The sequence below is a fragment of the Spermophilus citellus genome (assembly GCF_964194105.1).
Source record: "Spermophilus citellus genome assembly, chromosome: X".
Taxonomy (NCBI): domain Eukaryota; kingdom Metazoa; phylum Chordata; class Mammalia; order Rodentia; family Sciuridae; genus Spermophilus; species Spermophilus citellus.
Genome location: NC_138190.1, coordinates 33,752,733 through 33,777,636, shown reverse-complemented (window position 1 = coordinate 33,777,636; position 24,904 = coordinate 33,752,733). Strand labels below are relative to the sequence as shown.

General features: G+C 45.6%; 1 protein-coding gene across 7 annotated transcripts in view; it reads left to right on the top strand.

Annotated features, from left to right (window-relative positions):
- The window catches only part of BCOR (BCL6 corepressor), a 123,741-nt gene extending 121,180 nt beyond the window's left edge, over positions 1-2,561 (top strand). For all 7 annotated transcript variants that reach the window (XM_081277507.1, XM_081277505.1, XM_081277506.1 and 4 more), the window contains 3 exons: positions 131-208; positions 386-542; positions 1,402-2,561. In XM_081277507.1, coding sequence (XP_081133633.1) covers positions 131-208; positions 386-542; positions 1,402-1,693 — 527 coding nt within the window. In that variant the 3' untranslated portion in view covers positions 1,694-2,561. The remainder of the gene's footprint in view (positions 1-130; positions 209-385; positions 543-1,401) is intronic.
- Positions 2,562-24,904: the final 22,343 nt, after the last annotated feature.

The window sequence follows — 24,904 nt, the reverse complement described above, 5'->3', positions numbered from 1 at the left end:
AGGAAGGGACATGCCAGCCTGTTGTGAATTGAGAGGACAAAATACCTGCGCGGGGGGTGCCCCCCCATGTGCACATCGTTTTGTTCTCACCTGGAGGTCTTTGTGTTGTTTTTCTTCCCGTTCTCTGCAGATTATTTAAATGACCTCCAGGGTCGCAGTGATGATGACTGTAGTGGCACTTGGGAGTTCTACGGCAGCTCTGTTTGTGGTGAGCAGCTTGGTTCTCCTGGGGAGGGGATGCGTTGGCAGGGTCCAGTCTGTGGGCGAGGGCAGGGGGTGGTGGGCAGCAGAAGCAGGGCCCAGCTGGAGAGAATCTTGTTATTTAGGACACCCCCCTCGTTCTAGTTTAACCGACTCCCCCCCTCTCTCTCTTGCCCCATATTAGAACCCGATGATGAAAGCGGATATGATGTTTTAGCAAACCCCCCAGGTCCTGAAGACCAGGATGACGACGACGACTCCTACAGCGACGTGTTTGAATTTGAGTTTTCAGAAAGCCCCCTCTTGCCATGCTACAACATCCAAGTGTCCGTTGCTCAGGGGTGAGCATGGCTCTCAGCTGGGGCCACATGCGGGGGGGGGGGGGCTTGTAAACAGACGGGTGGGTGGGTGAGTTCTCAAATGTCCATGGACCTCAGATACTGCCATCAGCCTCTTCCACAAAGAGCACACGTCAGCTTAATTAAGCTGACCAGGATGGTGCAGCAGAATACAGATAGCTCTCAGTTGAAGAAGGTTTGAGTCACCCTCGCAAGACCAAGGGGCATTGAAGTCAGTAGCTAGAATTTCACAGAAGAATCAGCATTTTGGATACTTGAGTCACTGAACACTTTGGAAAGGGGTTCCTGGTAGGCACCACCTTCTTCAGACTCCAACAGGTCACCATAGGGCCCTCCCAGTCGTTTGAGGTCTGATGGCCTTCAGTGACATACTACCTTCTCACCTAAGGATATGTGACACTGGGGAATCTTGATCCTCAGATTTGGTTAGATCCAGTCTGGCCCCTGTGATCTGGGTAGTTAGTGTGTTGGGGTGTCCAAGTCAGGCTGCTGTGCCTTCATGCTACCAAAGGTGCTTCATGAGTAAGGTGGTTCTCAGGCTCTAAATCTGAACATGTATGCCATCACAAACAGTGACAGAAATCGGAAAGTGTGGCAGGGTGTACATAAGGAATGTAACACCTTCTTAAAATGTCACTCCAGAAAGATTGAGGGATAGAGGGTGGGATGTGGGCCTTCTGCGTTTGTCATGCTCTGTTGGTGAGAGTCTGGGGAGACGTCAAAGAGGTTGGGACGCTGAGTTGCTTAGGGCCTCAGTAAATCACAGAGTCTGGCCTCCAACTTGCCATCCTCCTGCCTCAGCCTCCCCAGAAACTCACCCGCTCGTCTTGCTTTTTTGCAGGCCACGGAACTGGCTGCTGCTTTCCGACGTGCTCAAGAAGTTGAAAATGTCCTCCCGAATATTCCGCTGCAATTTTCCCAACGTGGAAGTCGTCACGATCGCCGAGGCAGAGTTCTTCCGGCAGGTTTCTGCGAGCCTCTTGTTCTCTTGCTCCAAAGACCTGGAAGCCTTCAACCCCGAAAGCAAGGAGCTGCTGGATCTGGTGGAGTTCACCAGCGAGCTGCAGACGCTGCTGGGCTCATCCGTGGAGTGGCTGCACCCCAGCGACACGGCACCCCAGGACTACTGGTGAGCGCACAGGCGCCCCATGTACAGTGTGTCATAGTGTCAACCCTTGTGCATATGTGTCATAATACGACTATTTCTGTAAAGAAAGGACACTATTACATATGAAAATATCTCTTCTTTATATAAGAGAAATTACTCCAGTCAGAAGGACTCAGAAACCTGTTCTTTTCTTTTTAATCTTTTAAGTCGGTTTTTACGAAGTTGTTATAATGTTTCTTTACTTTCCAGTGCTTTGAGATATGTATGTTTTTACTTGGAACATTTGTTTGTTTTCTGTTCTTTTTTAAGGAGAAAAAAAAACTGTCAAGGAGCTCACACTTTGATTTCATTTCATACAAAGCTCTGGTGACGCGGTGGGTAACCGTGTCACGTGTGGTCAGGACCGTGTGGTTGGTTTGCAGGGGCGCATTGGGTGAAGGCACTTGGTGGAGTTGTACCTTTTATGTTTTGTTTACAGAGCACCTGCTCGGGCCAGGTAAATGCTACTGGATGAGGTCCAGTAGTGTGTAATATAAACCCAAACCATATCCACACACGACAACTAATTGTATGAAACTTTTATATCCTAATTTAAAAGCTGTGAAATTAGTTTTCACGCATCAAACCGGATTGTTTATATGTTTAAACATTTTATGCTCTTATTTAAAGAAGACTTTGAGCTATTTTTTTCTGTACTCTGTAAAATATTGAAAACTAACATAATATGTTGAGTTTGCTTGAAGATGTACATAAAACTAAAATTTTCTGGATTGTGTGTTTATGTTTGAAATCTGTGTTTTAACTTTGTAAGTAAATTCTCTGCCTTTGTATTTATATTTTACAAAAATTTTCTTAAAAGGCAATAAAACTGTTGAGGAAAGGAGAAAACGGTAGTATCTTGCGTCCTATGTATTCCTAAAGGGTGGTGGTGGTTGTCGGTAACAGGTTGATGATCATTTCTCTATGGATAACTTTTGAACCACTTATAGTCTCCCATAAACCAAAGTGGAAGCCACACGCCTGTAATCCCAGTGACTCAGGAGGCTGAGGCAGGAGGATCTCAAGTTTGAGACCAGCCTCAGCAACTTACTGAGGCCATAAGCAATTTAGTGAGACCCTGTTCTCAACAAAAAGGGCTGGGGATGTGGTTCAGTGGTTGAACACCACTAGGTTCAATCCCTAGCACCAAAAAAAAAAAAAAAGAAAATTGGACTACAAGATTTCAGAGGAATCGCCTTCAGAGTAGGATTCAGAGTCCTATTCCAGGAGTGCAGTTCTTAGATATCAATCTTTGTCCTTGGTTCTTCTCTTCCCATTCATCTCCTTTGATGCCTTGGCAGGCTTTTGCATTGCATTTGACCTTGGCCTGCAGCAGTCCCGCATCATGGCTGTCATATCTCCCAAAAGTTTGTGTTTGAGACAATGTAAGAAGGTTTACAGGAGGATGAATCTCCTCATGGCATGAACTGAGTGGTGATTGGAGGCAGATGGGGCGTGGCTTTGGGGTCTAATTTTGTACCTGGAAAGTGGAGTCTGTCTCTGCTTCCTGATCACCATGTGAGTGGCTTCCCTCTGCCACACTCTTCCTCCATGATGTCCTGCCTCACCTCCAGCCCTGAGGAGTGGAGCCTGCTGTCTATGGACTGAGACCTCTGAAACTGTGAGCCCCAAATAAACTCTCTTTTTGAAATTATTCTCATCAGGTCTTTTCTGACCAAAACAATGGCCAGCCCTTGATCTTCAGGGGAGCTGGGTTTCTCCTGAACCCCCATATTTGCTGGCCACTCCCCCTTCCGGCTTCCTTTGGTTGTGTGGCCCTTAGCTTGCCTGGCCTCAAGTGAAGTTGAAGAATCTGCTCTGGGCACTGTCACTTGGCCCTTGATTTCATCCCACATCTCTTCAACACCTGTCCTTCATCGCAGGGTCTAGAAGGCTGGAACTACTTGCTTCCCTTGCAGCTAGGTTCTCCAGCCATGTTCCCTTGGGAGGGCTGCATGGGGTGGAGGCCCCTTCCTGGTTCGGTGGCTGCTGGGCCATGCGTTCAGTGAGATGCAGGCCCCATCACCAGTGTTAGGATTCCAGAGTTTTCCTTGACTGGTTCCTTTAGCCCTTCCACAAACCTGATAAACATCTGAGTTGTTGCGTCATATTGATGTCCCGAATGTCCTAAATGTCTTCCCATCCTGCTCAGATTCCCAGAGAACTCTTGAGGCAGAAAGGGACAGCTGGGTCCCAGTTCTTTCCCAGGGGTGACCATTTTTTAAGTCTTTGTGAACACTCATTTTTAAAAATAAAGCCAAATCGGACGTGGTGGGGCATCCCTGTAATACCAGCAGCTCAGGAGGCTGAGGCAGGAGCTCCATGGGGAACGGCAGACGGCGTGTGCGCTCTCTCTCTCTCTCTCTCTCTCTCACACACACACACACACTTCTTTTGGGAGACGTGGTACCAAACAAAATTTGGAATGGACTCCAAACACAACACAAAAGGGCAGCAAATACAACTGTTTGGCTCTCCCCGTTTTTCTGATTATAAACATCCGAGCGTTCTAGAAATGAGGTTCTCCTCCTTCCTCTGCCAGCCCCCTTGCCCTCTCTTGCTAATAGTTGGCTGGATTTTTATTTCCTAGGAAACCACCTCCAAAAGCAGATACTCAGCCCAGCGACATGGACCTGCAGAGAAGATTTCAACAAAAGTGGACTCGGTGAGCCGCAGCCACCTGTAGGCCACCAGGGGCTCCCTGGGGGCTTCAAGTGTTTAAAATAGTGACCACTCAGTGGCATTTACCTTTTTGCCTTTGGGCTTGAGGCAAAGGGAGAATCCCCAGGCCCACTGGGGTTTCCATCTTGGGTGGACGCCATTGGGTTCATGAAGCCAAGAGAAGGGTTGAGCACCCCGGGGCTTCAGGGCTGTGGGGGACATAATGACCTCTTGGCGTAGGAGACCTCCGAACTTGTGCTTCACCAGATGGAAGAGCGGACAGTTAGAACCAACACTGGCCATCAGAACCTACGAGATGGTTGGAAGCACAAGTGCTGAAGACTCCTTGGACCCCACCGATGACGTCATCGGGGCAGAGCAAGGTCTGGGGTAGAAGGAAGCGCAATTCATAGCAGTGGAGGGGTCACACACACAGACCCCGTCTTCTTGGGGTGGCACTCATCACTAGGGTGGAGAGGTCGTGGCGCTCCCTATACTGAAGCAGTGACCCCAGTCCGAGAAGGTGACCCAAGGGCATGCACCTCACCCGGGTTGGAGGGGACATGCCATGGGTGAGATGTGATGACTAACACAGTAGAACCCAAAACAGAACAGGTACAGAGCATGCCCTCTAGAGAGGACCCTACTTTGGGTCTGTCCTCCCTAGGGATAGACAACAAAAGTAGCCCTTTCAATTTCTGCAGGAGTCGCCAAAGGTCAAGGTTATGCCCTTTGTCTTGTTCTTTTTCCTCCTGGGTAGGATGCTATTGTGACAGCTGCAGCTAAAGCAGCCACCTTGGGGCAGGAGGTTATGACATCAAGTGCTCCAGAACAAGAAATGTGAAGAATCCCAGGTCCCTGAGCCAGAGCCACTGTGCCACCCACCTGGCCTATGCTATTAAGAGAAACAAACTATTATATTAAAACTACTGTTCTTTTGAGGTTTTCTCCTCCTCTAGCCAAATCAAATCTCATTAATATGCTTCCTATCTGGGTGAACTTGGACAAACTGCTTACCCTCTCAGCCGTGTTTTCCTGTTTTGTCAAAATTGGTCTAATAGTTGTAATAGCAAGAGGGACCACACCCACGTCTCCAGTATTCGGGCACTGCTGGAATTATCAAGGTATACTATGCAACTATCAGGAGAATCAAGGAGTTAGTCCAGTAGACTCCAGCATATTATCATTAAATGAAAAAAAAAAATGAAGGAAAATCCTCAGTTTAAAGCATATACACCTATCTGCTTTATTTTTAAAAATTATTTGGGGGAAGGGTACTAGGGATTGAACTCAGGAACAAAACAGGGTCTCACTGAGTTGCTTAGGGCCTTTCTGTTGCTGAGGCTGGCTTTGAACTCTAAATCGTCCTGCCTCAGCCTCCTGAGCTGCTGGGATTACAGGGATGCCCCACCACACCCGATTCGGCTTTATTTTTAAAAATGAGTGTTCACAAAGACTTAAAAAATGGTCACCCCTTGGAAAGAACTGGTGCCGAAGCTCTGCTTCTTCAAGTGTTTCCAGAGTATAGATTTGACTTCAGTATTTACAGAATTATAAATCAGAAGCAATTCCTGTAAGTCAAGAAGCAAAATGAGGGGCTAGGGGTGTAGCCCAGTAGTAGAGCACCTGCCTAGCACGAGTAAGACTGTGGGTTCCATCCTCACAAAAAAAGAACAAGGGCTGGGGAGGCTGAGGCAGGAGGATCGCAAGTTCCAAGCCAGACTTAGCAACTTAGCAAGGCCCTATCTCTAAACATAAAAGGAGGCTGGAGATATGGCTCAGTGGTTAGGTGTCCTTGATACAAAAAATATATATAATTAAAAAATAAACCCATGCATCCAGTTGGTAGCACAATCACACAGAACTATTTTGAGTGACTTTAAGACAAAATAAATCGATTGTATAATCTCTTGTGGATTTACCCTAAGGACAGAAAGAAGTGTAAAACATTTTAAAGTGTTTTCAGTAATCCTATCCTTGGTGATGGTGTCAATATTGTTATTCTGAGTCTGTCCTGTTGTGAGATAAAGAAAAAAGAAATGTTGGTATTGACCACTGGGATTTTCAACGTGGAAGAAAGGAGATGGAAATACAGGATTGATGAGATGAGATAAAATTTTTTTTTTAAAGAGAGAGAGAGGAGAGAGAGAGAGAGAGAATTTTTAATATTTATTTTTTAGTTCTCGGCGGACACAACATCTTTGGTTGTATGTGGTGCTGAGGATCGAACCCGGGCCGCACGCATGCCAGGCGAGCGCGCTACCGCTTGAGCCACATCCCCAGCCCCAAGAGAGATAAAAAATTATGTCATAGTCGAAATTAGAAATAGCATTATGAGAACAGAGGGTGGGGCTCAGTGGTTGAGCACTTCCTAGCATGTGTGAGGTCCTGGCTTCCGTCCCTAGCACCACAAAAGCTCCAAAAAGAATATCACTGAATTTTTGATATACTGGGGTTTTTTTTGGGGGGTGGGGACCAGGAATTGAACCCAGGGGCATTTAATCTCTGAGCCCCATCCCCAGCCCTATTTTGTATTTTATTTAGTGACAGGGTCTCCCTGAGTTACTTAGCACCTTGCTTTTGCTGAGGCTGGCTTTGAACTCTAAATCCTCCTGCCTCAGCCTCCAGAGCTGCTGGGATTACAGGGGTGCACCTGGCTGTGATATCCTGTTTCTTAGAAAGTTTGTTTGCACTGAAAAATCCTAAAAACAGTGACTGATAGAAATGAGCACCACTCGTCCCCAGACTGTGGTTTCTAAATACCCTTTCCCACTAACAACTGCAGGTCTCTGAGAAATGGTTGATTCCACTTTGGCACAGGAGAACTGGAGGAAAGTGTCACTATATACAATAAGCCAGGGGTCGGTCATATCTAAAAATCTCAGGAGCCAATTTTGAAAAAAACCCACCGGATCAACATAGTCCTGTGGGCACATTGATGTGGATAATAGACATAAATATAAACAAACATTATGTATGCTTAATTCCATGAGGTCACAATGGTATGCAAGATAGCAAACTCCTTGAGCCCCTTCAGAGAATATGGGGGAGGAGCATGTCACCATGTGAAACCTGGCATGCAGGCAAGATTGCATTTGTCCTTCCTTTATGGAAGTATTCCAGTCCAGAAGAAATGATGGAATGACCAAAAACTTGACCTTGAAATTGACCAAGCCTCCATAGTAGTGCTGTCCAATAGAAATACAGTGTCAGCCGCACATGGAGTTAAAAATTTTCTAGTAGCCTCATTTTAGAAAGTGAAATGGTGCTGAGCACAGTGGCACACATCTGTAATCCCAGTGGCTTGGGAGGCTGAGGCAGGAGGATCCAGAGTTTGAGGCTTGCCTCAGCAACTCAGTGAAACCCTAGGCAACTCAGGGAGACCCTGTCTCTAAATAAAATAAGCACCCCTGGCTTCAATCCCTGGCATCAGAAAAAAAAAAAAAGTGAAAAGGGGGTATAGTTCAGTGGTAGCGCACTTGTCTAGCATATGGGACACCCAGGGATCCATTTCGAGGTCCACCAAATGAACAAACCAGAGCCTCGCCCAGTGCTACACCTGTAGTACTAGCTATTGGGGAGGCTGAGGCAGGAGGATTACTTAAGCCCAGGAGTTTGGGACCAACCTGGGCAATACAATGAGGCCCTTTCTCAGGCAATTTGCAAATTTCTGAAAACCAGAGTTGTGGTTTGGGGGTGCTTTTTGGTTTATTACTATGCTGGGGATGGGACCCAGGGTATTGGCCATTCGAGGCAAACACTCTGCCACTGAGCCTCATCCCAGCCTGCAGATTTCTCTATGTATGCTTATTCAAATAGTTTTTACTTTTGAACCATGTAAATAAACATTTTTTAAAATATTAAAAATAGATGAAGAGCTGGATGCAGTGACACCCGCCTGTAATCCCAGTAGCTCGGGAGGCTGAGGCAGGAGGATCGCTAGTTCAAAGCCAGCCTCAGCAACCAATAAGCAACTCAGTGAGACCCTGTCTCTAAATTTAAAAACTCAAAAAAGGGCTGGGGATGTGACTCCATGGTTGAGTGCTCCTGAGTTCGATCCCTGGTTCCCTCTCTCAAAAATAAATATACATTGATAACATTCCCACATAAAGAATTAGTCTAAGTTTGAGCATAGTGCTCTAGTATAAATCCCCCATGGAATCAATTCTCAAGACAAAATAAGTGCACAGTTATCTTGAACTTTACTCAACCGATCTCTTGTAGAAGTATTTGTATTATAATTTCCTATTCTTTTTTTAAACTATTTTTTTTTTAGAGATATGGTCTCCCTAAGTTGCTGAGGCTAGCATTGAATTTGCAATCCTCCTGCCTCAGCCTCCCATGTCATTGGGATTATAGGCATGCTTTTCCATGCCTGGCTTCTTGTATTATGATTCTGAAAGTCTTTTATATACCTTGTAAGGTATAACAAATGCTAAATCTAATGGGAACAAATGTGTGTGAAGGGACATATCAATATGGAATGTAGGGAGGGGAGAAGGTAACATGATGTCGGATAGGAATTGTCCAATCAAGGTTTAATTAAATAAAATGTGGATTTCCAAGTTCTTTCAGTAAAAGGCCTTAAGAACCATTGTCAGCCCAGTAGCAATGAGCACATGTAGCACCAAATTTGGGGGTTTTAAATGCCGTTCCCCACCGACAAGAATGATGGATGTCTTGAACCACCAGCCCAGAGTTTGTAGCAAGGATCACAGAAGGCACACCTGGCCGGTAGTGGGACAGAGGGGCTCCATTTGACTCCTAAGGTGACAAAGAAGGACCCCCAGTACCTCTGCAGCATTCTTGTAAAACGCATGTGGCCCAAATCCAGTCATGAGAGAGCAGATAAACCCAGAATGTGGGATATTTGGGAAGAGCTAGCTTCACTTTTTCCCCTTTTTTCAAAAATCAGTGTCATGGGGGCTGAGGCTGTGGCTCAGTGTTAGAGCGCTTGCCTAGCGTGTGTGGTGTGTGAGGCACCGGGTTGAATCCTCAGCACCACATAAAAATAAGTAAATAAAATAAAGGTATTGTGTCCAACAACAACTAAAAATATTTTTTTTTAAAGTTAATGTCATTCCCGATATGGTGGTGCACACCTGTAATCTCAGTGAGTTGGGAGGCTGAGGCAGGAGGATCTCAAGTTTGAGGCCAGCTTTAGCAATTTAGGAAGACCCCAGGCAACTTAATGAGACCTTGTGTCAAAATTTAAAAAATAGGGGGCTGGGAATATAGCTCAGTTGGTAGAATGTTTATCTTGCATGCACAAGGCCCTGGGTTCAATCCCCAGCACTACATAAAAATAAATAGAATAAAGATATTGTGTCCAACTACAACTAAAAAAAATATTAGAAAAAGAATCTTTAATAACAATCAATATTATTGAGGTATGATATATGTATATATATAAAATGAAAGACGCCCTGTGTCTAATTCTCAGTTTTGGTAATTGTACACTCATGGAAACACCACTCCCAATAAAGAATCTAATATTTCCATTAGAAAAGTTCCCTCACACAAAAAAGAAAACTTCCCTCACAAGCCACATGCTGTGGTGCATGCTTGCAATCTCAGCTACTAGGGAGGCTAGGACAGGAGGAAAGTTTGAGGCCAGCCTCAGCAAGTAACTGGGACCCTATCTCAAAATATAAAGGGCTGCAATGTGACTTAGTGGTAGGGCACTTGCCTATCCTGTGCAAAGCCAGGGTTCCATTCCCAGAACTGCAAAAAGAAAAACTTCCCTCACAGCCCAGGGGTCCCTCCTAACACTTTTTTTTTTTTAATTTTTTTTTTTTTCCCTCCTAACACTTTTCTGTGAACAATGGGGAAACTCAAATAGAGACTGTAAGTTAGAGGATGTTACTGAATAAATGTTAATTTTCTTAGGACAGATAATGGCATTGTGGCTATATGAGAGAATGTTCTTACCCTTGGGGCGTGTATGCTAGGGTGTTCAGGGCTGAATTAGCATGGAATCTATAATTGACTTCCAAATGCTTTAGCAAAAGAAGTACACACACAGATAACAAGCCATGGCAAAATATTAATAATTGAGGGGCCTAGGCAAAGTATATCTTAAACTATTCTTGCAAATTGTCTATACGTTTTGGATTTTTCAAAATAATAAATCGAGCCAGGTGTGGTGGCACACACCTATAATCTCAGTGGCTCAGGAGGCTGAGGCAGGAAGATCACTACTTTGAAGCCAGCCTCAGCAATTTAGTGAGGCCCTAAACAAGTCAGTGAGACCCTGTCTCTAAATAAAATACAAAAAAGGGCTGGGGACGTGGCTCCTCCATAATAGGGCACCCCTGCCTTCAACCCCCAGTACTGAAAAAATAAAGTGAAATAAAAAAAGGAAACAAGAGGAGGAGCCACGCAGGGTTGTTGAGGGCCACAGCCGAGTCGGACTTCCCGTTGAGTTCCAGTTGAGCTCTCATGGGGATTCCTGGAGAGTTCCCATTGGTTGGGGTAGTGCTGGAGGAGGGATTTCCGGTTGGTGGTTCTTGGAGGAGCCACGTGGGTGGCGTTCAGGAGAGTTCCTGGGGAGCGTGTGTGGAGTGTGCCGGTGGAGTTCAGAAATAAAGTTTGTTCCTGCTTCAGTGGCTCGTGATTTGTGCCCAGCCAGACTGCGGCACAGGGTGCCAGGCATTTGTTCAGGAATCTGAGGTAGGAGAAGGACTTGAGCCCAGGAGTTCAAAAGCAGCCTGGACAACACAGCAAGACCCTGTCTCAAGGAAAAGGAAAGAAGAAAGAAAGAAAAAGGAAGAAGATGAGAGAAAAAGAAAAAGATGTTTGAGCTAGGTGGTCAGATCAGGAAAGGTTATGCTGGGGAGGTGATTTTTCAACAGAACATGTCAATAAATTGACTTGTAGAGCAACAATGGCATGTATTCCCCACCTGTCCATGAAACACAGATAAATGCCACAAACATAAGATCCACCCAAAATAGAAGGCATATGGCAGAAGAATATGTATAATAGGACACACTGACATCAAGTTTAAAAATAGGCAACATACCACGTTATAAGTGATGAGTGATGCTACCAAATCCACAATAGTAGCTACCTGTGGGTGGGCCAGCGAGGAGCAAGGAAAGAGTTAACTGAAGCAGCCAAAGGAAATGACCTGAGGGGGGAGGAGGAAGAAAGGAGGGAGGGAGGGAAAGAAGGAGGGAAGGACAGGGAGAGAGGGCAGGAGGGGGAAAGAGAGGGAAAAGAAAGACGAAGAAAATGCAAGCTTAAAATAACAGGAGAGAGCTGTGGCTCTGGTCTGCGAACACATCCTGTGTGCACAATCCTAAAAGGAAAATGATAACAGTTGGCAATTATTCCTTCTGTGGGGTGGGAGAATGGCTTCCGCATTTAGGAGACAACAGAGACGCTGTCTGATTAGCCCCGTGGGAACATCTGCCCCCACCACCCCCCACGCCTAACTGCCCTGGGGTTCTTGGAAAAGGAGAGCCACACAAGGGCCAGCCTGAAACCTTTCAAGTTCGCCTCCTGGTTTTCTTCTGCCAATTGATTTCACTCGTCCATAAAGGAGCAACCGTCCTGGTCCATCCCCTGTGGCCAAAAGATGGGGACTTAATGCAGGTACAATGTGGGTTTCTTCTTTTCTTCTTCTTCTTTTTTTTTTTTTTTTTTTGTGCTTAGGATTGAACCCAGGGCTGCTCTTCCACTGAGCTACATCCCCAGCCCTTTTTGTTTGATTCAGAGACAAAGCCTCACTAGGTTGCTGAGGCTGGCCTCAAACTTGTGGTCCTCCTACCTCTGCTCACCTCAGATAATAGGAATGAACCACTGCACTTGGCTTGGGCATTTCTAGAGTATAAGAATTTAGGCAGCCAAACACACTGGCACACACCTATAATCCCAGCGGTTTGGGAGGCTGAGGCAGGAGGTTTGTAGATTTGAGGCCAGCCTCAGCAATTTAGCAAGGCCCTAAACAACTCAGTGAGACCCTGTCTCTAAATAAAATACAAAAGAGGAATGGGGATGTGGCTCAGTGGTGAAGCACCCCTGGTTCAATCCCTGGTACCAAAAAAGAAAAGAAAAAGAAACATCCAGAATAAGCAAATCCAGACAGACAGTAAGTTGAACAGTGATTCCCAGAGACTAGGAAGAGGAGAGGGGAACAGGAACAGGAATCCTGGGGCCTTTTCTTTTTTGGCGGGGAGTGATGAAAATATTCTCAAATTGATTGTGGTGGTGGTTGCACAACTCTGTGAATATACTAACACCATTTAATTGTACATTTTAAATGAGTGAATTTTATGGCATGAAAATTATATCTCCATAAAGATTTTTAAAAGGAACGTCATGTCTCAAAGCAAGAACATTTAGTTTGCTTATGAATCTGCCTTTTGAGCAGGTCTTCCTTGGGAGAGCTCACCTATTTCCACTGGGAGTCAGCTGGTGGACCCTAAGGACTGAGGCTGGAATCTTCTGGAAGCTCCTTCACTCCTCTGGCTAGTGATAGAAGGTGGTTGTTGTGGGCTGGGACCCCAGTAAGAGCAGTTTGTTGGCTGGAACCTTCACTCTGCACGAGGCCCAGGTCTCTTCCTTGGCACTTAGGTTACAAGGGTGAGCATCCCCTGAGGGTATGGGGGCCACTCAGAACCTCTGTTTCCTTTTCTGACCTAGCAGATGGATGTGTGACAACATGTCATTTTCTTCTGTTAGAAGCCAGTAACTAAGACCAGCCTATATTCAAGAAGCCATGATTAGACCCTACTTATTGTGGGACATGTTGGAGAATCATCAGGTGCATTTCAAAAGCCTTTGCCCTCTCCCTTACCCCACCCCCAAACCATGCACTCAGAATCTTTACAGAGGGAAATGCCACAGGCTGGGGTTATGGCTACCTACCATGCGTGAAGCACTGGGTTCGATCCTTAGCACCACTAAAAAATAAAATAAAATACAGATATAGTGTCCACCTAAAACTAAAATTTTTTAAAATTTTTCTTCTATTAAGTTTTTTAATTAAAAATTTTTTTTCTCCCAGCCCTGGAGATTGAACCCAGACCCCTCACACATGCTAAGCTAAGCAAGCACTCTATCATCAAATTACATTCCCAGCTCTTTTTAAAAAGTTTATTTTGACACAGGTTCTCCTTAAGTTGCCCAGGCTGGCCTTGAACTTTCGATCTTCCTGCCTCAGCCTTCTGAGTAGCTGGGATTACAGGCGTGTATCACCACACCTGCCTTATTTGAAAATTTCTTTGTGTAATCTGGATTTTTATGTGAACTCTTATTCTTTCATGACATTGGTAGAACATGGAGTAGGCCACATGGAACCATCTCCAAACTGGATTCAAAGCAAGGGCCACCAGATTGAAAACTCTGGCAGAAAGTGGTGGAGAGTTTTCCCCTCACAAAAATATGTAATAAGAGTTTTTACCAGGGTGTGGTGGCACACCCCTGTAATCCCAGCAGCTCAGGAGACTGAGGCAGGAGGATCACGAGTTCAAAGCCAGCCTCAGCTACTTAGTGAGGCCCTAAGCAACTCAGTGAGACCCTGTCTCTAAATAAAAATATAAAAGGGCTGGGGATGGGGCTTAGTGATTGAGTCCCCTGAGTTCAATCCTCGGTATCAGAGAAAAAAAGGACTGGGGATTTGGTTAAGCATCCCTGAGTTTAATCCCTGGCACCAAAATCAATAAATAACATAAAAATATATAATAAGAGTTTTTAAAAAATAATTTCAGCCTGGGGCTGTAGCTCAGTGGTAGAGCACTTGCCTAGCACTCATGAGGCACTGGGTTCAATCCTCAGCACCACATATAAATAAAGGTATTATGTCCCTTTACAACTAAAAAAATTTTTTTTAAAAATTCCCATGATCAAAAAAAAAAAAAAATTCCCATGATCATTCATATCCTTCATACCTTGTGCAGGAGCAAGAAGAGCATTTCAAGAGCCTGAGCTCCAGGTCTTGGTTAATTTTCTGGTAAATACATAAGAGAATCCGGTGTAGAACTCACGGTAAGCAATTTTAGAATCCAATGCTGGGCGTGCTGGCGCACGCCTGTAATCCCAGCAAGTTGAGAGGCTGAGGTAGGAGGCTAGCAAGTTCAAGGCCAGCCTCAGCAATTCAGCAAGGCCCTAAGCAACCTAGTGAGACCCTGTCTCTAAATAAAATATAAAAGGGCTGGGGATGAGGCTCAGCAATTAAAAGCCATTGGTTCAATCCTTAGTACCAACAAAAAAAAAAAAAGAATGTCAGTCTTCTGAATCCTGGGTCCTGTCTCCCCGGTGACCCCACCACCACCCTGATACCTTTCAAGGCGGCTCATCAGGAAGGTCACACTCCTGCACTTGGTAGGAGCACTAAGAACCAGACCAAGTGGTTAGGCCCCAAGTCTCACGCCTCCTCCAAAGCTCGCACTGTCTTGACTAAAAAGTGGCCTCATAGTAGGCTCCTCAGGCATAGGTGGGGCTGCTCCTGTCACGTAGGACTTCTAGAACTTCTGCTTGCCCTCGGATTCCTTCCTTCTAGTCACTTCCTTTCTTTGTTCCTGCCCTGTACAAACCCTCTGTCTCCAGCAGAACCTCCACCAACTGGTCCTGACCTCTTGACTTTGCTACTAACCTTCACTGGGCCTGTTTTTACTGATGGGTGTGATTCAGGCTCACTGTGTGTCCCCAACATAAAGTCACACTGTGAGGCACCTTGACAAGAAAAGCTGTGTCCAAGGGCAGGGGAAGGGGCTGGCCAGAGGGTGCAGCATGTGGGCGCGGCCTTACCTGAGGAGGGAGTGGGTGTGGGTGGGGAGAGATGTTCTGTTCTGAGCAGAACTTTCTGGAAGATTGCCATTTTCTACATACTAGGCCTTGTCTCCACCCCTTCTGCTACTTTCAACTCCGAGCCTCTCCCTGACTGTGGCTGTATGACAAGGTACCCTATTACCTCAAGTCCCCAGTGGGGCGTCCTTTTGCTGCTCACAAGTCATATTTTTGGCCCAATCATCCTCAGAACTGCCTTCCTTTCCTCCCCACCAACGGTTCTTTTTTTCTTTTCTTTTTTTTTTTTTTTTTTTTTTGTAGTTGTAGATGGCCAGCATGCCCTTATTTGGTTTCTGTATTTTTACATAGTGCTGAGGATCGAACCCAGTGCCACACACATGCTAGGCAAGCACTCTGCCACTGAGCTACAGCCCCAGCTCACCACCACCACCACCACCACCAATTCTGTGGGAATATTTCCAAATCTTCCCTCCACCCAGAGCGGTGGCTCCACCCCCAAACCTGCCTCTTTTAGCCCTTTTGAAATCCCTCTTGCTTTCACAGTTCTAAAAATAAATAAAAACAGCCGAGGAGGTAGTGCACACCTGTAATCCCAGCTGCTACGGAGGCTGAGGCAGGAGAATCACCAGTTCAAAGCCAGCTGCAGCAGCTCAGAAAGACCCTATCTCAAAATAAAATAGATCTGGGATGTGGCTCAGTGGTTGAGTGCCCCTGAGTTCAATTTCAGAATGATTAATTAATTAATTAATTAACATAAAGGGCTGAGGCTGGAGATCCGTGGTAGCACAGATTCAAGGCCCAGGTTTAATCTCTAGCACTGAATAAAAAAAAAAAAAAAGTAAAGTTGACAGTGACTTGGGGAGGCTGAGGCAGGAGGATCTTGAGTTCAAAGCCAGCCTCAGCAAAAGTGAAGCACTAGCAACTCAGTGAGACCCTGTCTCTAAATAAAATACAAAATAGGGCTGGGGATGTGACTGCTCAGTAGTTAAGCGCCCTTGAGTTCGATCCCAGGTGGGGGAGAGGGAGAGAGAGAGAGAGAAAGAGAAGCTCTTGGGTCTCAGCTCATTTCTTTTCCACGCCCAGAGACTCTGACAGGCGCACTACATTCTGCCCTGGGTGTCCTAAGTTCTGTGAAGATAAGGACCAAGGTCTCCTCAGCCTTCCACACACAATGGCCTCCCCATCAAGGACGCAGGCAGACTTGGCCTGGGTTCCCTAATTACCAGTTTCGAGGAGTGAAGCCATCCCATTTCTGAGGCTGGGTCACTCTACACTGGCCAATTTGTATCCCGGGCAACCTACCTGGAGGAATTTGTATTGTCTGTCACTAAATTGCAAGATCTTGGAGGCTGAAGAGAGTTTTCTTTGTGTTCTCTGAGCACTTGTACAAGGCCCTGTCTCAGTGTTAGCAAAGAGAAGTGACAGGAAGCCCCTGTCCACTCCTAGAAGCCCCAAGCAGAAATGAGGTTGTTTTCTTTTGTTTGTTTATTTGTTTGCTAGTTAATTAAACTCTCCAGCATCTTTGGGGAAACATGCAGCCCTGCAGAATTTCAGAATTCAGGCAGCAGGGATTTTGACCTTAGAATCCTTGGGCGGTGCCAGCTATTCCGAGCCAGAGATGGCAGGATCATTTGAGCCAGGAGTTGGGAGGCACACCAACTCAGAAACTGCGTCTCAAAAAAATAAAATAAAATAATCCAAGAAAACAAAAAAACAAACCCTTAAGAAGCGTACGTTGCAGTCGCCAGCTCATCAACACCTAGAAAGTTCCATTTCCCTTCTACAGCTGTGTTTTGGGCCACTCTCTCTCACGCTGACAGCCTTTCCTGCCCAGCCCCATGTCCCCCTTGGTTTTTCCTGTTCCTGTTTCCTATCATTTTAATTGGGCAATCTATAAAGCAGACAGATCATTTCTTGAAAGCAGCAATACCATTACCAAGAAGAACAAGAAGAAAAAAAAAAAGATTTTCTTAGATTGTATTGCTTGGTTTGAAAACAATCCAGAGCCTGGTGGACCCGTGTCTCTGACCCCAGCAACATGGGAGGTTGAGGCAGGAGGACCGAGAGTTCAAAGCAAGCCTCTGCAACTTACCGAGGCCCTAAATAACGTAGCGAGACCCTGTCTCTAAATAAAAAAATAAAAAGGGCTGGGGATGGGGCTCAGTGGTTAAGCACCCTTGGGTGGTTCAATTCTCAGTACCAAAGAGGAAAGAAAAAAAGAATGAAAAAATCCTACAAATGTACTAATTCTCTCTACTGGAGGGTGTAGATTCTATTTTTTACTTATTATTATTATTATTATTATTTGTTTGTTTGCTTGTTTGTGGTGCTGGGGATGGAACCCAGAGCCTTGTGCATGCGAGGCAAGCACTCTTCCAACTGAGCTATATCCCTAGCCCCTTAGTAATCATTATTAGAAGAAAGGAAAATATGGCCAAGTCACAGTACTACCTCAAACATAGCCTAACTTCCAGGGCTCTGGAAAATTCCGTGACCCTGTCAAACTCACAAATGTTTGTGAATTATGGTGTATCGGGCAAAGATCACTATGTACTGCAGGACTCCTGGGGCCTTTGCCTCAGGGCTTCACATGCAGGACTATGGCGACAGGACCCTGAGCAAAGCCAATTCTGAATTTCGTCACCTGCTTGAGACAGTGCAAGGAGGGCTCCTGGGGAACTGCTAGAACAAAGGGCCACAATGACAGTACTTTGCTATTGTCTCTCCTGGAGTCTGGAAGTCTGACATCAAGGTGTTACTGGGCTTGGCTCCTTTGCATACAGTGAACAGAGAATCTGTTCCCACTCCTCACCTAGCTTTCACTGCCTGGCCGGCTGTCTTGGAGGTCCCTTGATGTGTAGAAGCATCATTCTGACCTCTGGCTGTCTTCCCCCTCCTTTTTTTGGGGGGGGGGACTTGAGATTTAACCCAGGTGCCTTTTACCCCTGAGCCACATCCGCAGCCCCTTTTATATTTTATTTAGAGACAGGGTCTCACTGAGTTGCTGAGGCTGGCTTTGAACTCACAATCCTCCTGTCTCAGCCTCCAGAAATGCTGGGATTCCAAGCGTGCGTCACTGCGCCCAACCAGGTTTCCCCTCTTCTAACCAGGACATCAGCTGTATTGGATTCTGGGCTGCTCTACTCCATTATGACCTCACTTGAACCAACTGCATCTTTAGACACCTTATTTGCAAATATGGTCACATTCAGACATGCTAGGGGCAGGAATTCAACATATGAGTTTTAGGGGTACATAATTCAACTCAAAACAGATGAATTCCTGAAGAGGTGACAAAATACCTGCTCTTGAAGGACGCTAGGATTTCAAAAGCATGGCCTGGGACGAGGGCCCAGTACACAGAGGTAGGAGGCAAGAGATCACAGCAATGGCATAATACAAGTCACAAAACGAACCTGATATTCACCTTATTCAAGAACTTCATTGCTGGACAGTGTGCACACCTGTCACCCTGGCAACTTGGAAGGCTGAGGCAGAAGGATCAAGTGTTCTTGATCCTCAGCAACTTCGTGAGATCCTGTTTCAAAATAAAACATAAAAGGGGCTGGGGAGGTGTCTCAGTGTTAAGCACCCCTGGGTTCAATGCCTGGTACAAAAAAAAAAAAAAAACTATTTATTGAACACTTACTATAGGTCAGGTCACATATCAGGAACTGAGGTCAAATGGCAAACACACAGTTCTCAACTTCTTGGGCTTACTGTCCACAGTTGGGCAGATTCCAGAAGATACTGGGTTTGAGAGCAAGTGAAAAGAAACAGATTAGTATGAAATTTCTCTTTTTTTTTTCCTTTTCTTTCTTTTTTAAATTGGTACTGTGGAGTGAACCCAGGGCTACTCTACCATATAGCCACAGTTCCAAGTCTTCTCATTTTTTTATTTTGAGACAGGGTCTAGCTAAGTTGTGCAGATTGGCCTCTAACTAGTGACCCTTCTGCCTCAGCCTCCCCAGAGGAGTTGCTGGGATTATAAGCATGTGACAGGGGGCCTGGCTCTGTGTGGCTTCTTTTGCTGAGCATTTAATTTGCAGATTCATCCATATGGCTAAAGCGATTAGTCCAAGTTGTTGTACCTTGCCGGTTGCTGTGTGGCTTACCATTCTGTAAATATTCCACAGTTGCCTATACATATATGCCTCCTGAGTTGCTGGGGATTACAGGTGTCCCTGGGTGGTGGTCTTATATTTAAGGCCAAGCAAAATTGCTGCATTACAGGACACCCTCGGTTACTTTATTTTTGAATAACAATGGGGTGCTTGGGGAAGTCCTTGTAGCCTGAAGTGATCTCCACCGATGCTAGTTTGCAATGCTTAAAGAGGTCGCCTGACAGAATCAGCATACCAAAACCAAAGGCCAAGAAAGAAAAGAAAGAAACTTGACCAAGATTTAACCATCTTTGGGGAACACCACTACTTGGATATTGTCATGAATAAGTCTTTTAATGCCTGCTTTCAAAAATAAGGCATTTGCCTGGAGGCTGAAACTGGAGGATGGAGAGTTCAAAGCCAGCCTCAGCAATTTACTGAGGTGCTAAGCAACTGAGTGAGACCCCGTTTCTAAATAAAGTACAAAATAGGGCTGGGGATGGGGCTCAGTGGTCGAGTGCCCTTGAGTTCAATCCCCGGTACCCAAAAATAAAGGCATTTAAGCCAGTGTAGTGGCACTCACCTGTAATCCCATTAATTTAGGAAGTGGAAGCAGGAGGCTTGCAAGTTCAAGGTCAGCTTCAGCAATTTAAAGAAAATCTGTCTCAAAGAATAAAAAGGGCTGGGGATGTGGCTCAGTGGTTAAGCACCCCTGGGTTCAATCTCTGATACCAAATAAGTAAATAAATAAATAACCTAAAGGGTAGCTCAGTGGTAGAGTCCTGGGCTCAACTGCCAGTACCAAACGAAAAATAAAGACCACTGAATGCACTTGGTGGTTCTGTTTGAAGGCCACAAATGGACACAAAAAGAAGGAACCAAGAAAATAGCCCCATGATTGAGCAATGAGTTCTTTTAGCTTTAGGTGCATTTTCATATGGAAACCCTCGGTCCCCAGCTACTTAGTCAGCAAAGGCAGGTCGCTTGTTTTGGAAAGCTGTGTCAGGCGACCCAGTACACTAGTGCTGACAAAATCTCTCAGTTCAAAGCTTTCTGGGAAGTCTGAATACAACTTCTTGGGCTTTGATGGTAGAAAAGGCAAATAACCTAAGCAAGTAGCTATTTAAATGATATGTGCTTTTAAGTACGTACAGGGAGGTAATTGTGGTGGTCCATAATGGTAATGATGATGAACCAAGAGGTGCCTTACCATTGAGCTAACATCCCCCGCCCAATCTGTTTTTATTTTTATTTATTTATTTATTTTTATTTAGAGACAGGGCCTCACTAAGTTGCTGAGGCTGGCCTCTAACTTGCAATCCTCCTGCCTCAGCCTCCAGAGCCCCTGGTGGTCTACAAATTCTTTAGCCATTGCTTTCTTCAAAAAGTGGAACTAAGCTGGGGGTGATGGCGCACACCCAGAATCCTAGTGGCTCAGGAAGCTGAGGCAGGAGGGACGTAAGTTCAAAGCCAGCCTCAGCAAAACTCAGGGAGACCCTGTCTCTAAATAAAATATAAAATAGGGCTGGGGATGGGGCTCAGTGGTCAACTGCCCCTGGGTTCAATCCCTAGTACCCCCCCCAAAAAAAAAAAAAGTAAAGCCAAGTTTTTTTTCCCTTGGGTGAGGGCTAGACTTCCTTACTCACTTCCAATGAAGTGAGTAAAGGGGACATGATTAGGTCCTAAACCACTGTGGACCTCTGCTTGGTCTGTATATTGCTCTCTTGGATCACTAGGTCTAGGGGAAGACAACTGTCATTTGGGGACCTGCCTATGGAGAAGCCCATGGAGCAATGGGGGTGACAGGGGTGTGAGACCCATGACAATGAGGTCTGCTAATGACTGTGGGATTCAGCCTGCAATCCCGGCCCATGTCTGATGTTCTAGGTCTAAACATACAAGGTAGCCACAAAAAGCCTTTGGGATCCTCCTCATTAGAAATGCATAGTTCTTTTGTTTTTGTTTTTATTTATTTATTTATTTATTTATTTTAAAGAGAGAGTGAGAGAGGAGAGAGAGAGAGAGAGAGAATTTTTAATATTTATTTTTTAGTTCTTGGCGGACACAACATCTTCGTTGGTATGTGGTGCTGAGGATCGAACCCGGGCCGCACGCATGCCAGGCGAGCGCGCTACCGCTTGAGCCACATCCCCAGCCCCTGTTTTTGTTTTTAAATCAAACCCTGCCTGTGCTAACCAAGTGTTCTACCAGTGAGCTACACCCCAGCCCAAGCAATGGATCATTTTACTTATGGCTATATAGGATGTTTCATTCATTGAGTGAATGGAAGAACAAATGAGAGCCCAGTGTACTGATGGATAACTGTAATCCCAGCAATATGGGAGGCTGAGACACAAGGATCGCAAATTCCAGGCCAGCCTCAGCAACTTAGCAAGACACTGTCTCAAAATAAAATATAAAAAGGGCTGGCGGGGCTGAGGTCGTGGCTCAGTGGTAGAGCACCCGCCTCACATGTGTGAAGCACTGGCTTTGATCCTCAGCACCACATACAAATAAATAAAAGTATCTTGTCCATCTACAACTAAAAAAATAAACAAATACAATTATTTTTTTTTAAAAAGGGCTGGAGATGTGGCTCAATGGTGAAGTGCCCTGAGTTCAATCCCTGGTAACCCCCCAAAAATAAAAAAAAAAAAAAAGAATGACGGAATCTGGGCCATGGGGAGTGGACAAGAGAATGCTTATAATGACAGCAACATTCTGGAGCAGAGATTCTTCATCATTGACTCTTTGGCCTGACCGATAAAGCTTATCAGCACCTTCTCATAATTATATTTAAAAATGCATAGAATATGCCGGGCAGAGGGAAGCAGGCCTGTAATCCCAGCAGCTCTGGAGGTCCAGGCAGGAGGATCGCAAGTTCAAGGCTAGCCTTAGCAATTTAGCAAGGCCCTAAGCAATTCGGTGACAGGTTGTCTCAAATTTTCTTAAACAGGAGGTGGGGCGGGGCTGGGGATGTGGCTCAGTGGTGGAGCTCTCCCCTAGCATGTGTCAGACACTGACTGGGTTCAATCTTCAGCACATAGAAATAAACAAATAAGGGGGCTGGGCTGGGGCTTAGTGGTTGAGCGCTTGCCTTGCATGTGTCAGGCACTGGGTTCGATCCTTAGCAGCACATAATGTAAGTAAATAAATAAAACAGAGATATTGTGTCCATCTACAACTAAAAACAATTAAAAATGAACAAATAAAATAAAGGTATTGTGTTCAACTACAACTGAAAAATAAATATTTTTTAAAAAAACCATACATTTGTGATATAGTCATTGTGGGATTTTTTTTTTTTTTTTTTTTTTTTTTTTGCCATCCTAGAGATAGATCCCAGGGTCTTACACGTGCTAGGCAAGCACTCTGACACAAAGCTACAGCCTCAGTCCTTTTTAAAATTTTTTATTTTGAGAGAGTATCCAGTGGGCTGGAGTTGTAGCTCAGTGATAGAGCACTTTCTTAGCATGTGTGACACCCTGAGTTCCATCCCCAGTACCTTAAAATTAAACAAGCAAATTGAGAGAGGGTCTTGCTAAGTTGCTGAGGCTGGCCTCGAACTTGCGGTCCTCCTGCCTCAGCCTCTTCCCAGTCTCTGGGATTACAGGCGTGCACCACCATGCTCAGTGACCACAAATTCTTTTGATACTTCCCCAGCTGAGAGGTGGGGTTTATGGTCCTTCCTCTTATGTGTAGGGTTGATCTTAGTAAGAGATTTGTTTGACCAATAGAACATGGCAGGGGCAGCATTCTGGAATTTCTAAAGCTAGTTCAGAGGAAGCCCGGCAGCTTCTACCTTGCACACTGTGATACTCTTGGGGGCTGTGAGCTATCCTGTAAGAAGCTCAGCTATGGCGAGGTACAGTGGTGCATGCTTATGATCCCCATGAATCAGGAGGCTGAGGCAGGAGAATGGCAAGTTCGAGGCCAGCCTCAGCTACCCACTGAGAACCCATCTCAAAATAAAATTAAAAATAAAAGATACTGGGGGTATAGCCGAGTGGTAGAATACCTGCCTAGCATGTACGAGGTCCTGTGTTCAATCCCTAGCACACACACACACACACACACAGAGAGAGAGAGAGAGAGAGAGAGAAGGGTGGGGGACATGGAGAGGTCAGAAGACTTGAAGAGGGACAGACAGGCAGGGATGCCCCAAAAGCTACCAGTGATTTGGGTCATTCCATCAGAGAACTCTGACTTTCCCTGGAGCAGAAAGAGATAAAATGTTCTGCCAAGCTCTGGTCAAATTGCAGATTCAAGACCAAAACAAATGCCCCATGTGGTGATTCACACCTGTAATTCCAGCAGTTTGGGAGGCTGAGGCAGGAGGATCACATGTTCAAAGCTAGCCTCAGCAAGAGCAAGGTGCTAAGCAACTTAGCGAGACCCTGTCTTGAAAAATAAAAAGGGCTGGGGACGTGGCTTAGTGGTAGATTGTGCCTGGGTTAAATAAATCCCCAGTACCCCCTCCACACACACAATAAATTGATTGTATGCTGGGCGCAGTGGCACACGCCTGTAATCCCAGCTGCTTGGGAGGCTGATGCAGGAGGATAGCAAGTTGAAAGCCAGCCTCAGCAAGAGCAAGGCCCTAAGCAACTCAGTGAGACCCTGTCTCTAATAAAATACAAAATAGGGCTGGGGAAAGGGCTCAGTGGTCCAGTGCCCTTGAGTTCAATCTCTGGTTCAAAAAACAAAAAAGATTGGGGATGGGGATGTGGCTCAAGCGGTAGCGCGCTCGCCTGGCATGTGTGGGGCCCGGGTTCGATCCTCAGCACCACATAAAACAAAGATGTGTCCGCCGAGAACTAAAATATAAATATTAAGAAATTCTCTCTCTCTCTCTCTCTCTCTCCCACTCTCTCTTAAAAACAAAAAAGATTGTTATGATTATTGCTGTTTGATTATTGCTGTTTTAACCATTAAATTGTCTTTTTTTTGGGGGGGGTACCAGGGATTAATCTCAGGGGCACTTGACCACTGAGCCCCATCCCCAGCCCTATTTTGCCTTTTATTTAGAGACAGCGTCTCACTGAGTTGCTTAGGGCCTCACTAAGTTGCCGAGGCTGGCTTTGAACTCATGATCCTCCTGCCTCAGCCTCCCTAGCTGCTGGGGTGACAGGTGTGTGCCATTGCGCTCAGCCAATTCAAGGTGAATGAAAAGAAAAAGAAAAACGCCCCCCCCTATCCAAGTTCCCAAGTCCCCTGAATTCCATCTCTGGATGCCAAGTTAAGAAGCCCTATTTTAGAGAGAAACCGGGGCATCCCTTTGATGACCAATTCTGGTCCTTCTTAAGAATTCAGGGAAACTGTCTTTATAGAAAGCTGAACAGACTGTATTTTTATATGTGTAACCAGAAGCTTTAAAAATACCCCTCCTTTCATTCTCCTCCTTGCTCTGAGCTTCTTTCTCATGTTTCTGTAGCTCCTCTTCTTGTCCCTTAGAATCCTCTGTCCCCACCCCCTCAGCGCACCCTGCCCCTGGCCTGGATCATATTTTGGAAAGTTCCCTCAGCTTTCGGTCCTGCTTGTCGCTGAGAGAGCTTCTGAGAACAAAAAATGTCATCCTGCCCTCTCCAGTTCCCACTCCCAAGTGACACTGGTGAGCAAGGAGCAAGCTCTGATCAAACTGTGCCAGCTGTCCCCAGGGCTTGGGCTGTTTCCAGCCA